Source organism: Trichosurus vulpecula, chromosome 1 (genome assembly GCF_011100635.1).
Source record: "Trichosurus vulpecula isolate mTriVul1 chromosome 1, mTriVul1.pri, whole genome shotgun sequence".
In the NCBI taxonomy this organism is placed as follows: domain Eukaryota; kingdom Metazoa; phylum Chordata; class Mammalia; order Diprotodontia; family Phalangeridae; genus Trichosurus; species Trichosurus vulpecula.
This window is the reverse complement of record NC_050573.1, coordinates 362665502-362680219: the sequence shown is the minus strand read 5'-3', so window position 1 is coordinate 362680219 and position 14718 is coordinate 362665502. Positions and strand designations below refer to the sequence as shown.

The following is a 14718-nucleotide window of genomic DNA, read 5'->3' as shown; positions in this document are numbered from 1 at the left end:
TGTAAATATAAGCTGGTGATACTTTTAAAAAATGTAATTACTGACCACATTGTAGCGTTTACATCAAGTTTTTTTTGTCTTTTATTTTTTAAATTAAATTTTATTTTCAGTTCCAAAAATTTTCTCCCTTTCTTCCCCATCCATTGAAAAGGCAAGAAAAATAAAACCCCTTATAAATATGTATAGACAAATAAAACAAATTTCCACATTAACCGTTTGCATGAAGATTAAATGGTACTTTAAAAAATGTTTTCTGTGATGTCTCTTTATGAAATGGCTTCATGGTTTCGTGTGAATCAATCAAATATTTATTAAATCCATACTGTGTATTAGGTTCCTAGAATCCAAAGCCAAACATTTCTTCCCTCAAAGAACTTACATTCTATTGGAGAAAACAACATGTATACACAAACATGTATACAAAGCTGCTTTGTCTCTGACTACCTTGGTGACATTAGGCAAGTTGATTAATCTCTCTGGGCCTCGTTTTCCTCATCTATAAAGGGAAGGGAGTTAGACCAGATGACCTCTACTATCCCTTCTAGTTTTCAATTGATGATCTTAGGATCTTTGTACAAGATTATTTTGGGGATTAGCATTAGCAGCTGGATGCTAGAAAGCTTCATATCAGAAGAGGCATTTCAGCCTCTGAGCATTTGAAGAAAAACAGTGATTCTAGGAGGTAGAGGTGAATAAGGAATGCATTCCAGCTATGGGGGACAGCCAATACAAAAGCAGGAGATGAGAAATGGAATTTTATATATGAGGAACAGTAAAAAAAGTCTGTATCCCTGGATCCTAGAGTATGTAGAAAGTAATTATGCATAAGGAGACTGGAAATGTTGGATAGGGCCAGGTTGTGAAGAGTTATAAATGCCAAACAGAAGTTTGTATTTAATTCTAGAACTGAGGTAGAACCGCTGGAGTTGGATTGAGTAGATCTGTGCTTTAGGAAAATGGCTGCCAGTTGTATGGAGGATGGATTGGAATTGGCAGAGACAAGTTATGGAGATCAGTTAGGAGGAAATTGCATTAATCCAGGCAAGAGGTAATGAAAGCCTTGAAAAAAAGTAGGGACCATTGCAGTAAGGAAATCTAGGACTAGCTGACCTCAGTTTTACTGTGGAGCAAAGCAAAGTGGGAAGAACCCAGGGCTTATATTGCTATTTCATTATTAAAGATATTCAGATGTTCTTGCTCTTTTATTAAACAATTTACTGTGGAGTTTAAACCTTTTCTTATTTTTCTTTATTTTTCAGCCAAACCAAACAGAAAACTGACATTTCTTTATCTTGCCAATGATGTCATCCAGAACAGCAAAAGGAAAGGGCCAGAATTCACAAAAGATTTTGCTCCAGTCATAGTTGAAGCCTTTAAGCATGTTTCCAGGTATAGTAAAATATTATTTTAAAATAAGACTTTTCCCCCTAAGATTTTCCCTTTGTTTATAAAAATAATAAATAAAAATGTATTTCTCTTAAAGCTTCCCTTTCAGTCAGTCAACCACCAAGCATTTTTAAAATACCAATTATATGCGAAGCATTATACCAGGTGTGGGAGATACTGTAATGAAGACATAATAATCCTTAACCCTCAAGAACCTATTGGGAGAGAGAACATGTATACCCATATATACAAGCTTATTTTAAAGAAAACACTAATTTGTATTTAAGGCCATTGATAAATATGTAAGGATACTTTATAGAGGAATCAGTTGAATATAAGTATTTTTATAAGTAGATTTTTTTTTAGTCCAATAAGTTTATTTTTGAAAATGTACACAAAAATGTTGAACCCTTTTATGCATCTTCAGCCGCTGGAGCATCTCCACCCTTGGTGTTCCTGGTATATATCACTTGTGCTCTGTGTTTGGATTAAGAATCCGACCTTTACTAAGCAGTTCCTGGAGGGCTACTTGGGGTAGAGAACCCCGGATCTTCAGTCTCTCTGAGACTATTGCAGGGGTAATAAGTTTATAGTTGGGGGTCTCCTTGCAGAGTTTGTCGTACATTGCTTTGTCAAACAGAACCAGATTGTTGAGCTTGTCTTGAACTTTTCCCTTGGACCACTTCTTCTTAGCTTTGCTCCCAGACTTGTTCACGGGATCTTTGTCCTTCTTGGCCGACTTGCCAGCATCTATCTTCTTCTTATTGTCCTTGGGCGGCATGGTGAGGCTTCAGGAACTCCTGGTGCTGCCACCTCCAAGCTAAGATGTCAGACAGAAAGCAATCTGTAGATTTTTAATAACCTCTTTTGAAAGGCCAAAAAGTATTGCCTTGCCTAATGATTTTTGGTATTTTCTTTAGTTTTTTCCTCTCCATTTATTTGCTTTTCAAAATATTGAATGTGATGGTATTGTGTTATGATGATTCTTAGTTTTCGCTGTGCCTCATGGTTTTCCACATATATGTTTTAAAATACGGAATTGTCTTAAAATGTTTATAAATCTTGAATAATTTTGTCACAGTTTAAGTATAGCCATTTCATAGCAACTATTAATTGCCTCTCTGTAAGTATATGTAAATTTATCATTATTTTATTCACAAAATAGCATTTTTTTCATGAAAATAATTACTCCAAATTGTAAAGCCCAGGAATGTATCTTGGTAAAGATAAGTCATATGAAACAAGGAAAGAAGACATCTTGTGCTCTAAAGGTTAAGAGTGTAGTGCAAACTCTTATGTTTTCATAGTTTGAGTAATACTCTTATTTGTATTGCTTTTTTAATCCTTCTGAATTACTGGTCAGTTCAGAAATTCTGTTAAAGACATTGCTGATTCTGTTTAAAACTAGCACTAAGCCTTTTCAAAGGCCCAGAGCATCAGGTTTTTAACTATTAATATTCTGTCTATTTTTCCTTCAGCGAGACTGATGAAAATTGTAAAAAGCATCTTGGAAGAGTGCTGTCTATTTGGGAAGAAAGGTCTGTTTATGAAAATGATGTGTTAGAACAACTCAGGCAAGCTCTCTGTAAGTATATGTAAATTTATCATTATTTTATTCACAAAATAGCATTTTTTTTCATGAAAATAATTACATTTTCCTTTAAATCTAAATCAGATGGCGATAAGAAGTCTAGAAAGCGTTCATATGAACAGATAAAGGTGGATGAGAATGAAAATTGTTCAGCACTAGGATCACCAAGTGAACCTCCACAGGTAGAAATGATCTCTTTCAAAAGAGAATCTCAGTATATAGGAGGTATCAAAAGTCTTAGTGAAGTTTTAAGCTTTATCAGTTTAAAGCTACAGCTTTTAAGACTTCTGATACTGCCTGTATATGGTTTTAAATTACTAGTGTTGTCACATTTTTGTTGTTAGTCAAACTCTTCATTGAATTTTACTGTGGTAAATTGATCTTATAAATGTAAGGGTAAGGAAAGATCCTCTGAACTAAATAAGTTTCATATACAAGTATTTGGATTTTTTTGTTTACCATATTGCTTATGTTTACTTGAAATAGGATTCCATTATCTTAATTGTTGAAACTCTCTTGGAAAAAATCAGATGTTCTGAGACAGCTTGTTCCTTCTAAGTAAATGACATTTCATTAAAATGCTGGGTTGTACCCTTGAGATTCCCAAACTCATATTTTTATTGATACATGTTGTTGCTTTTTATTTTTCTGGGTTTTTTTTTGAAAGCGATTTTAAGTGCTTTTACAGGGACTCCTAAAAATAAAATACTATAATGATAATTAAAGGATCATAGTGATGATCTCCGAGATCCCTTCCAGTTCTAAATTTCTAGTCCTCATGTTCTTCAAAGATGAATTAGTGTCATCTTTTACATTTTGTACATTATGGCATCTTTCTTGTCATATGGAGCTTTACAATATTTCTGTTTTCCTTGGTTCATATAGGATTCACTTAGTAGCTGTGCGACTCTGGGTAAATTACTTCTGGATGTCATTTTCCTCATTTGCAAAATGAAGGGATTGGACTTGATAACCTTTAAAAGTCTCTTCCAGCTTCAAATTTATGAACCTATGATTTAAATCAAGAGGAATGTTATCTCTTCCTCTTTAAAGAGACTAATTGTCTTGGGGTCTTTCTCCATTCTTTCAGCTTTCTAATTCTAGCTTGCCTACTTTTGAGTTGAGGTAAGTATTGTATGAAGGAGGGGAAGTAGTAGATCATATTCTACCCTACGGGCTCTGGATATACAGGGAATCTTACATGGGATATTTTGTTCTTAATTTATTCATCCTCTTCTCATTTTTCAAGTACTAACTCAGAGCCCTGAATGTTTATACCTTCAGGTATAGCCCTAAGTATATTCTCAAGGTTTATCTCCTTGTATCTGATATGAAAAAATTTAGGAAGCTCATTCTCAAATCAGAAATTAGACCCTACCCAGGTCTAAGAGTATGACATCTTATTTTGGGTCATCCTGCCAGAATGAACATGACTAAATTTCTTAGGACTCTCCCTTCATCATCAGTGTAGACCACTTGTTTTTCTCTGTATTTTCATAAAACATAGTCACTTGTATGAAACCTTGTATCAGAAAGCCTCATTTGTCTTTAGAGTGGGATAACATCAACTTGACATAATTTTTAACTAGTTGCTAGTTACTTAGCTAGCATTATAATTGGAAAAGTTATTTAAATTGGTGAATGAAAATCACTTTCTTTTATCAATACGTTTGTTTCTCTAAAGATAAATAATCCCTGTTATAAAGTCTTACTAGCAAACTTTAGATTAGACACATATATTGACTTTGTCTCCTTTCCAGTTGGATTGCTCCAGTGTGTGGGACTCAGTTGATCTCTGTATAGGATTTGGTAATAGTAACCCTCTTCCTGATTGGGCTGTGTCCTAATAAGACCCTCCAACCTCCATATTCTTTCCAGAATTCTGGAAAATCCTAGAATTGGTACAAGAAAGATGCCTTATTGTATACGTCAGCTGTCTGGGGCAAAACAAAGAAAAACTCACAACACCCTTAGTGTGTTTTGTTTAAGGCTTCCTTTGCAAACATGCAAGTGCTTTTTAATTTTAACTGTTATATTGGAAATATCTTACTAATTTAACCAAAATTCTGGTTGCTTTAAGTAAAATAATTGCTTTAAAATAGAGAACTACAAAGGACAAATCATCTGATTTTTTTTTCAGGTGTGCTTTGTGGGCTTGTGGGAGTAAGGGAACTGAGGGTGAGATTTTGTTTTTTAAGAATAAAACTAGTAAAAAATATTTTGGAGGTTATACATTTATGATCTTTTAATCTTACCTAGTGTACAAATGGAGCTTTACAAAGTGATTGACCTAGCAGACATACCATGAAGTTGCATGGCTATTAAATTAATTTTAACCCTAGTGGCCTTAATAAGTTTGATTCTGAAGTTGTCTGCTTTTTCAGACTATAGATCTCATTAGAGCCTTACAAGAACTTGAAAATGCAGCCTCTGGTGATGCAGCAGTTCATCAGAGAATAGCTTCTTTGCCTGTTGAAGTCCAAGATGTATCTCTGCTAGACAAAATAACAGGTAAGAAAGAATGATTCTGATTTTTGAATAAAATACAAGTCATAGGTTTGTTTTTAATGTATTACCTACTTGTTTATTACCTTTTCTTGTGTCTTAGATAAAGAATCGGGAGAACAGCTTTCCAAGATGGTAGATGATGCATGCATGCTGTTGGCAGATTACAATGGTCGATTGGCAGCAGAAATAGATGATAGGAAGCAACTAACTCGAATGTTATCAGATTTTCTTCGTTGTCAAAAAGAAGCCCTTGCAGAGAAAGAACATAAGTTGGAAGTGCGTAACTCTTTAATTATTTGGAATTTTTAAATTAATATATTTGCTTCTTGGATTTGTGCCTATTTAAGCTTTTAAGGCCTTAACTGTAGATCATGTGAATTTTTAATTTTTATTTGTATATAAATATTACAGGCCATGCCCTAAATTTGTCTCTTCCTCCACTAATTGGGTTCTCCCTACTTGGACCAAGCCAGTTAGCCTCAGGAATAATCAAAAACTTGGACTTGCAGCATTTTATTCACTTTTATAGGTAGCTATATGGAAGACCATGCATTGATAAAGTAACTTGTCAGCATTATCAGTTTAAAATAAGAGCATCTCCTTTTCTTTCCTGGAACAAAAAAGCAATAGAAAGACAGGGCTGAAGTTAATGTTTATTTTAATAGTAGTAATTTTAAAATTACTGCTTTTATCAACTGGTGGTCTTTTATGTAGTTCATTTAGAAATGAAAATAAATTATTAGCCATGAATTTTATTATGAGTTATACAGTTTGGCCTCATTCGTATTATCAGAACTCCCTGGAGTGTGAGAGGAAATTTTGGACTTGATCTGCCATCATTTAGTGTAATCATTTTTCTTAGGTAAAAAGTTTTCTGCTATAGCAACTGCATAGTTTATTAAATAAGGTTTTATCCAATGTCCAAAGTTCTAGATTTAGGAGCAGTTACTTGTAAATTTTTGAATTTCTCTTGATACTTTGTGAATTGTCAGTTTGATTTTATCTTCTAGATGAGGGCCAGCTGTTGGTATATATCTTCTCCAATTGCCAGTGAGAATAACTGATGTTTTCCTTCTTCAGTGACAATAGGAGGTGGGAACTTTCCTAATTGTCATCATCCAGATTAGAAATGAAAAGTATGCTAGTTGGTATAATAAACTTGCCAGTCTCACATAGGGTCAGAAACAAAGCATCATGCCCAGTCCAGCCCTCTGTATTCTTTGTCTATTGTTTAGTCTTCAGAGCAGCATGCATATGTGACCTAGAACCCACATAGACTACTAGTAAAATTCCATACTCACCACATTTAAGGCACAATGGATGAAAAATACGAAAATTTAAACACCAGACACAATTTAAACACACTATTCCATTGCTTCTCTTGACTTTGCTTGACCTCTATACTGATTTACTCTGTGTATTAGGAGCACTGTGCTCACAGACACATAGAGACCAGTGTGATCAATGACCACACCAACACTTTATACACTGGCCAATTGTAGAAACTCTGATATAAAAATTAAATGGAGCAGTCAGCCTATATTTTACTGTGGTTAGAATATATTGTGTCTCCCTTAATCATTTGGCCTTCCTCCAGTCACCTCTCTCCTGCCACTACCCATCCACCACGCCAAAAGGAGAGGAGTTGTGGTATTTTAGTACACCCCCTTTAAAAGTTTTACTTATCCATATATTATATGTAGAATTATGGTGTTTTAAAAAATAAAGATAAGTCTGATAATTTAACAGCTGTTGATAACATAATATGATTTAAACTATAAGCTAATTTTGCTCTTGCTTATTTTCTTCTTATTAACAGATTTGAGGGTAAGTAGTATCATGCACAGCTTTTGATTTTAAGTATGGTTTCTTTAACTTCTATCTAGCTTCTATTGCAGGTGTTGGACAAGGGCGTATCTTCTAATGATGTCGTCATCCATTAGCACACCCATCCTGCTAAAAATAAATATCAAACTCAAAATCCTGTATTGTCTCATGTTTTCAAAAAAAAATGGAAGAAGCTATTTTGATTTTTTTCCCCTGTTATCTTATACCGCTGTGTCACTCTTTATTCTTTCCACAGTAGCTAGTTACATCCCATGGTGGATTTCAACATTGGCAACATAAGGGAATTTCTTCAACACATTAAATCACTTTATTAGCATTGGCTTTGCTGCCTAACATAGAATTGTAATTGATTATGTTAGAGAAAAACCTTATATCCCTCAAACTTTATTTTATAACAAATGAAAACAGGATTTTTTTTAAGGATGAAAATAATCCTAGAAATTAATTAGAGATATTAGTTGCGTGAAGATTTATTTTTGTCCAGATTTTAGAGAAACAACGTTAAAATTTTAGCCTCTGGTTTAAATGTTTTAAAAATCAAGAGAAACTCAAATCTCTTTGTTCATGCTTATGTGGTCTAAAAAGTATCCTTTTTTGGATGGCTTATAATTTTAAAATACTTGAATCATATTAGATGTCGAAACTTGGATATCAAATTGTAGCATGTCAAGTCCCCCAAAAAACCTAGTATAAAAACTGTTATTTATTGTGGAAGAGAATTTAAACTATTGCTTAAATTTTACCAGCCAGTTGCCAACATTTTAAAAAAAATTCATGAGTAACAGTTTAGTTGTTATTGACATTCAGGTTATTGACATTAGTACAGGTGTTTCTAATAGTAGAATTATTGTTATGCAAAAGTTCTAGATAGTGCCTAAAGACATAAATCTAGACATAAATCTAGTTTAAGATTCTTTTGTGTCTGTTAGAAACTTATCAGAGCAATGTTTGTCAATTTTAGGTTAGAAAGTAGCTAGGGTATTAAAAAATTATTTTTTGAATTTTTGAGACGTGTTTGAAATTATAAGTGCTTTATTTTATTGTAGTACCATTTTACTTTTTTTACTTCAGGAAGATTTAGAGTTTTCCACTACTCTGTTTTAGGAAGGGAGAAGGTGGTTATTGAAATAAAGATACATCTCACACATATAAAAACTTTTTAAAATGAAAAGTCCGATTTATTTTAAATAGATACGCTTAAGAAACTGCCTTAAAAAAACCCCACCAAAATATAAATACATGGTTTAAAAAATTCCAGGTTTGGGTTGCTCACTTTTTCAGTATGTCATTTTGTGTACATGTAATTTTAGAAAATTAATGAAATGGCCAAAAGTAAGGCATACACTTAAAATGTACATATTCAGTAACTATAATTTATTAGTTGTTCAAAGAGGAAACCATAGTTCCAAGGTCAAAGAATCAGGACATTGAGAAAGAAATCTGAATCTATCTTTTGGGGCCATTCTTAATATCACATACCTGTACTTCTTCTAGATACCTCACATCATGAATCCTCTGCTCCTTCCATTCACCTGTTTATGGCCTAAAATTACTTTTCAGAATTAAAATATAAACTTAATCTTTGGCATAAATTTTAAAAACTCAAAGCTATAAAAAGTCAGAAATATTTACATAAAAATACCTATTTAAGAAAACAACTTGTTTATTGTATTCCCCTTTATTGTTTTCCATTTGAGTACATATAAATTTCTATTCTTTTATCATTTTTTCTGATTCTACTTCAATTTTTATACCATGCTCCTTTCAGTATTTCTTTATTGGTTACTCTTAATATCATAATGGGCCACTGCATTGTTATTTCACATTTTGTTCAGGTCTTTTTCACTATTGCAGTTCAAACAGCTATGTATATTTTAGTTTTTAGAGAGGCCTTTTCCCCCACACTTACATTTTTAAAGTATAGTACTATTAATAGGGTCACTTCATCAAAGGGTATACATGATTTTGTTTTGTGTTTTAAATTTAAGTACTATTTTCCCCCAATTACATGTTAAAATGATTTTTAATATTTTTAAAACTTTGTGTTCCAAATTCTATCCTTCCCTCCTAGCCCCCTCCTGCTACCCTTAGATGGTAAGCAGTCCAATATTGATTATAGAAACAATCACTATACATGAGTTTTTAACTCTTACTGTATATTCCTGGATTGTTATCCAAATGTATTGTACCACTTTATAGTTTTTCCTTAGCTTGAAATTAGAATTGTTCATTGACTACTTATGAACTGATGAAAATTTGCGACATATTACAATAAAATGAACAAAAAGATAATTCCCATTTTATGACAGGAGTTTTGGGAAAATACAGTTTAATTTATCTGAAAAGATGGTTAATGATTAAAATAGTGATTATTTGTCTATTCTGAAACCTTCAGAAAATTTAGAACCTGTCAAAGATTTTTATAATGAACATTTTAAAAAACAAGAGTTTAAAAATACAAATTTAAACTTTTATCTGTTAATATTTTGATGTAGTTCTGAACAGTTGAAATGTTGAAAAGTTTACTGTTACAAAGCATGTAGAAATCTGTTTTTGATATTCTTTAATTTTAATAGGAACAATTTACTGAATTAAATTCAGAAATTATCTTAGAAATTGGCTAACTTGGGTTCAAAAGGGAATAACTTCATTGAGTTTTCTCATTTTCTTCAGTTTACAAGGACTCAACAGCATAGGATTATAAATTTAGAGCTAGAACTGTTCTTAGAGGGCCTGGAGTACAGCCCTTTTTGTTTTACAGATAAACAGGCCAGAGAATTTGAGTCGTTTGAATCAGGGTCACAGCTAGCAAGTATCTGGGGCGAGACTCAAACTCTTATCTTCCCAACTTCAATTGCAGCATTTGACTTAGTGGGCTACTCTAGCAGTTCCTTAAATATATTTAAAGACTATATTGTTTAATGCCTAGAGTAGGAGACTGAACAAGGAAACCATGGACAGTATTATTATTCTCTTAGAGGATTCAGAAATTGTCTAACGAAATACGTTGTTGGTTTAGGTAAAGAAACCAAGGCCCAGAAATGTTAAATGATTTGCTGTAGGCCATGCAGTTAGTTAAAAAGTAGCAGAACCAAAATTTAAACCCAGATTGTCTTCCAACTTGTTTCCAATGCCCTTTCCACTAAAATGGCCTTGCCCATATTCTTCAGATTCCTCTTCTATAAAGTGTGTCCAAAACTTAGCACTGTATTCTTGAATAGCTATGAACTCAAAGAGATACATTTCTTTTTCTTATTTAAAAATTTAATCTTTCAGTAAAAATCCACCTTTTCTTGATTGAGAAAGTAAAGCAAAGCTTACAAACATGTATAGTTGAGCAAAACGGATTTCTGAATTAGCCATTTTAAAAAATATCTTATTTTGCACTCTGAAAGTTCTTTAACTTAACTATAATTATCATTTTATGAATTATCCTAGTTCTACTGATTTTACTGTGCCTCAGTTCATGCAAATCTTCCCAGGTTTCTCTGAAACCATTCGCTTTGTCATTTCTTATAGCACAGTGGTATTCTATCACATTTATATGCTATAATTTATTCAGCCGTTCCCCAATTGATGGGCACCCCCATAGTTTCCCATTCTTTGCTACTTCAAAGAGCTTGAGATATTTTTGTATTTACTTAGAACTAATCACTCCCTTAATCTGTTTCTGATTTCGACCTTTTCCTCTCTTCCTCTCATTTCCCTTTTGAGTGAAATATATTTCTGTACCCATTTGTGTGTTTATATTCACTCATTTGACCATTTCAGATGAGAGTAAGGTTCAAGTGTCATCCCTCTCCCACCCTTCCTCATTTATGTAGACCTTTTTCTTCACCCTGATTATGTAAGATAATTTTCTTTAACCTTCCTTTTCCTTCCACCTCATAATGTATTCCTCTTCTCTTCTTTTTCCATTCTTAAGATCTTTAAGACAAAACAGTCTACTCCCAGGCCTTGTCTAATTAGACTGTTCTGATGATGATAGCTTCTAGAGGGGACATGAGAATCATCTTCCTTTATTTGAATGAAAGTTTATCCTTATTTGTTGTGATTCTTTCATGTCTTTTTTTTAATGTTTCTCTTTACTCCTGTGTTTACACACAGAGATTACATTCAGAGATTCTATGCAGCTCTGATCTTTTCATCAGGAATGTTTGGAATTCTTCTGTTTCATTAAAAGTATAATTTTCTCCCCTTCCCTCTCCCCCCTGCAAAAGGCATGTAATCTGATATAGGTTTTACATGTACCTTCACATTAAACTTTTCTAATAATAAAATTTTAAAGAATTATAACCAATGAAATGAGCCATGGGAAAGATGTAACAAAACCAAAATAAAATTTAAAAAAAAGAGAGAGGAAATAATTTGCTTCAATCTGCATTCAGATTCCGTAAATCTTTCTGGATATGAATAGCCTTTTCCATCATGAGTCTTTTGGAGCTGTCTTAGAACTTTGTAATGTTGAGAAGAGCCAAGTCTATCAAAGTTCGTCATCACAGTAGCAATGTGTCTGTGGTTGTGTACAATGTTCTCCTGGTTCTGGTCCCTTCACTCATCATCAGATCATATAAGACTCTCCAGGTTCTTCTGAAGTCTATCTGCTCCTCATTTCTTATAGCACAATAGTATTCCATTATCTTCATATACCACAATTTGTTTAGCCATTCCCCAGTTGATGGGAATCTCCTTGATTTCCAATTCTTTGCCACCACAAAAAGGGCAGCTATAAATATTTTCAAACATATAAGTCCTTTTCCCCCTTGTGTGATCTCTTTGGGATACAGCCCTAGAAGTGGTATTTCTGGCTCAAAGGGTATGCACAAAGGGTAGCCCTTTGGGTGGAGGATTAAACTGTTTATTGGGGTAAGTTTTTTGAAATATTGTTTTCTAAGTTCTCTGCTCCTTTTTAGGATGAGTGATCCTAACTGTGTCTCCTTGGTACTTGAATTCAGTCTGACTGCTTGAAGCATTTTTTTTTTCTTTGATCTGGAAGCTCTGGATTTTGTCTAAGATGTTCCTGATGGTTTTCATTTTGGGTTTTCTTGCAGTAGGTGATAACCACTTTGTCCTGTGGTTCTAAAAGATCTGGTCATTTTTCTAAGATTTCTTAAAACATGATGTCTAGGTTCTTTTTTTTTTTTATAATGACTTTCAGTTACTCCAGTGATTCTTAAACTTTTTCAACTTGATCTGTGTTCCAGGTTAGTTGTTTTTGCTATGAGATACCTTACGTTTTCTAAATTTTTCATTCTTTTGACTTTTAAAAGATATCTTGTCATCCGCTGGAATAATTAACTTATATTTGGTTCATTCTGATTTTCAGAGAGTTTGTTCCTTGGGAGAGATTTTGTATCTCTTGTGTTAAGCTGAGGTAATATTTGTACAAGTACTTAGTATAGTGCTTAGCATACAGTATTTGCTTAATACATTTGTATTTCCTTCCCTCCCTTTCACCTTTTCTGTTCTTCTGTAGCTCATTTCTTTTTATTTTTTCCCCCTCCACAACTCTCATTTCTTCATTTAAAAAAACATTTTAAAAACTTGTTTCTTCTCCCAGGAATTCTGGTTAATTTTGTTTTCCAGCTGTGTTTTCCTTTGAGGCATTGCTTGTAGATCTTTTGTAGTCATTCCTTTTGGGTTTGTATCTTGATTGTCCCTGTTACCAAAATAGCCTTTTATGTTGGGATTTTTTTTTATGTTTATTACTTCTTACAGCTTGTTTTCTGACTTAAAATTTTTGTTACGGGTAGGCTGTGTGTACTTCCGGAGTGGTCCTGCTGTTGCTTTCTTCGGAGTGCTGAGTATTGTGTTATTCCATGGTCTCAGGTACAGCTCAGGCTTGGGACCTGTAAACTTTTAGTGGGCTCCAAATGTTCTGATCCAGGGCAAAGTCTCATTGCTGCCCCCATAGTCTAATCTCTGCAAGTTCCTCCTCTGGTTTGGGGTTTGATCAATAGGTCCATAGGCTTACCTCCTTTGGAGTTTTAGTAGATTGCTCCTGGACTTGGCCAGTATCAGATTGCTGGGAAACTGCTGACAGGGGACAGAACTGGAAGCTCCCTTTTGTTCTAGTATTCTTCCCCTTGTTATTCTGCTCCAGGCTTCAGGCTGAGCTGGAGCCTGAAACTCAGAACTGTCTTCTACTCCTGGGGTCCAAGGTACACAACTGCTGTTTGTTTCTTAATTTACCCCTCTCCATAGCCATATTTCTTCGCCATGATATGATACCACTAGGTCCCGAGCCGTTTTTGTGACACAGAACTGGTTAGTCAATGTCAGAATTGCCAGTTCTTACCTTTTCCTTCACCATGCATAAATTTAAAACCCTTCTATGCTGGATTTGAGACTGCTTGCCTCAGTGTATAGCCTCTCTCTGTTCTAAAATGATCTCCACAGCATGCTCCTGGCCAGATCACTTCTCCAGTGTCTACAAACCTCTCTGGCTCCATATATTGACCTGGACTGAAAAAATGACTTTCTCCCCCTACTTAAAAAAAAATCATAGTAAGTATTTGATCTGGTGCATTTTCTAGATCTTTTTGTAAAAGGAGTGTGTGTGTGTGTGTGTGTGTGTGTGTGTGTGTGTATTTATATATATGTATGTTGCACGTGTACATAGAAGAGAAGGAAGAGGGACTTTATTGCTTCACTGCCATCTTGGCTCCCAATTTATTCTTCATTGTAATCCCCAGAAAAGGTTTTTATTCATTTTTATGGAGAATAGGTAAGGAGTGTTGAATAAAATAAAAACAGATTGGCTAGATAGGATTATCCTGTGTCTAAGTTTGTTTGGTTTTCTGCCACTTCCCCAGGTTGAATTTTTATAGTAAAAGCAACATAAGTTGTAATTAAAGTAGACAGTTTTTTCCCACAGTATATAGTTGATAGAACTTATGTATCATTTCTTTACAACTATGATGTATGAAGGTATAATTTTTCAGGAGATGTATACTATACATACGTTTTAAAGAAGTTATTTCAGTTCAGAGTGATGTCATTAAAGGAAATATTAAACACAATCCATATATATGTGGTTTTATAGTATCTTTTGAAACTTGAAAGTATTGCCATATCAACAGGAATATGGTAGTAGTTTTAAAATAACATATATGACAGTTATTTAATATTTTTATCTTAGGTTTCTTAAATATGTTAAATTGTCAGTACAACTTATGCTCCTTTGCTGGTTCATCTTCTATATCATACCTGTTAAATGTAGAAGTTACAGAAGGTTCTGTCTTGATACAAAAGAGATGTAAGCTAGATTATAGAACTGGTGATGGATTCATAACTGTTTGAATAGTGGGACTCAAAGTAGTTAGTAGTGGGCCAACTTGGAAAGGAAGTATCTAGTTGCATATTCCAAGGATTTCTCCTTAGAC

At 33.8% G+C, this 14718-nt stretch overlaps 1 protein-coding gene and 1 pseudogene across 3 annotated transcripts in view; one reads left to right on the top strand and one right to left on the bottom strand.

Moving 5' to 3' along the window:
- Nucleotides 1–14718, top strand: part of RPRD1A (regulation of nuclear pre-mRNA domain containing 1A) — a 103637-nt gene that overhangs the window by 37318 nt on the left and 51601 nt on the right. The window contains exons 2-7 of one of the 3 annotated variants that reach the window (XM_036755187.1): nucleotides 1260–1389; nucleotides 2865–2971; nucleotides 3062–3159; nucleotides 5362–5488; nucleotides 5586–5761; nucleotides 7384–7466. In XM_036755187.1, coding sequence (XP_036611082.1) covers nucleotides 1260–1389; nucleotides 2865–2971; nucleotides 3062–3159; nucleotides 5362–5488; nucleotides 5586–5761; nucleotides 7384–7428 — 683 coding nt within the window. In that variant the 3' untranslated portion in view covers nucleotides 7429–7466. Of the gene's footprint in view, nucleotides 1–1259; nucleotides 1390–2864; nucleotides 2972–3061; nucleotides 3160–5361; nucleotides 5489–5585; nucleotides 5762–6495; nucleotides 7467–14718 lie in introns of those variants that run through there. The other 2 variants (XM_036755179.1, XM_036755169.1) reach the window with 2 other exon arrangements.
- LOC118846532 lies at nucleotides 1800–2167 on the bottom strand (annotated as a pseudogene).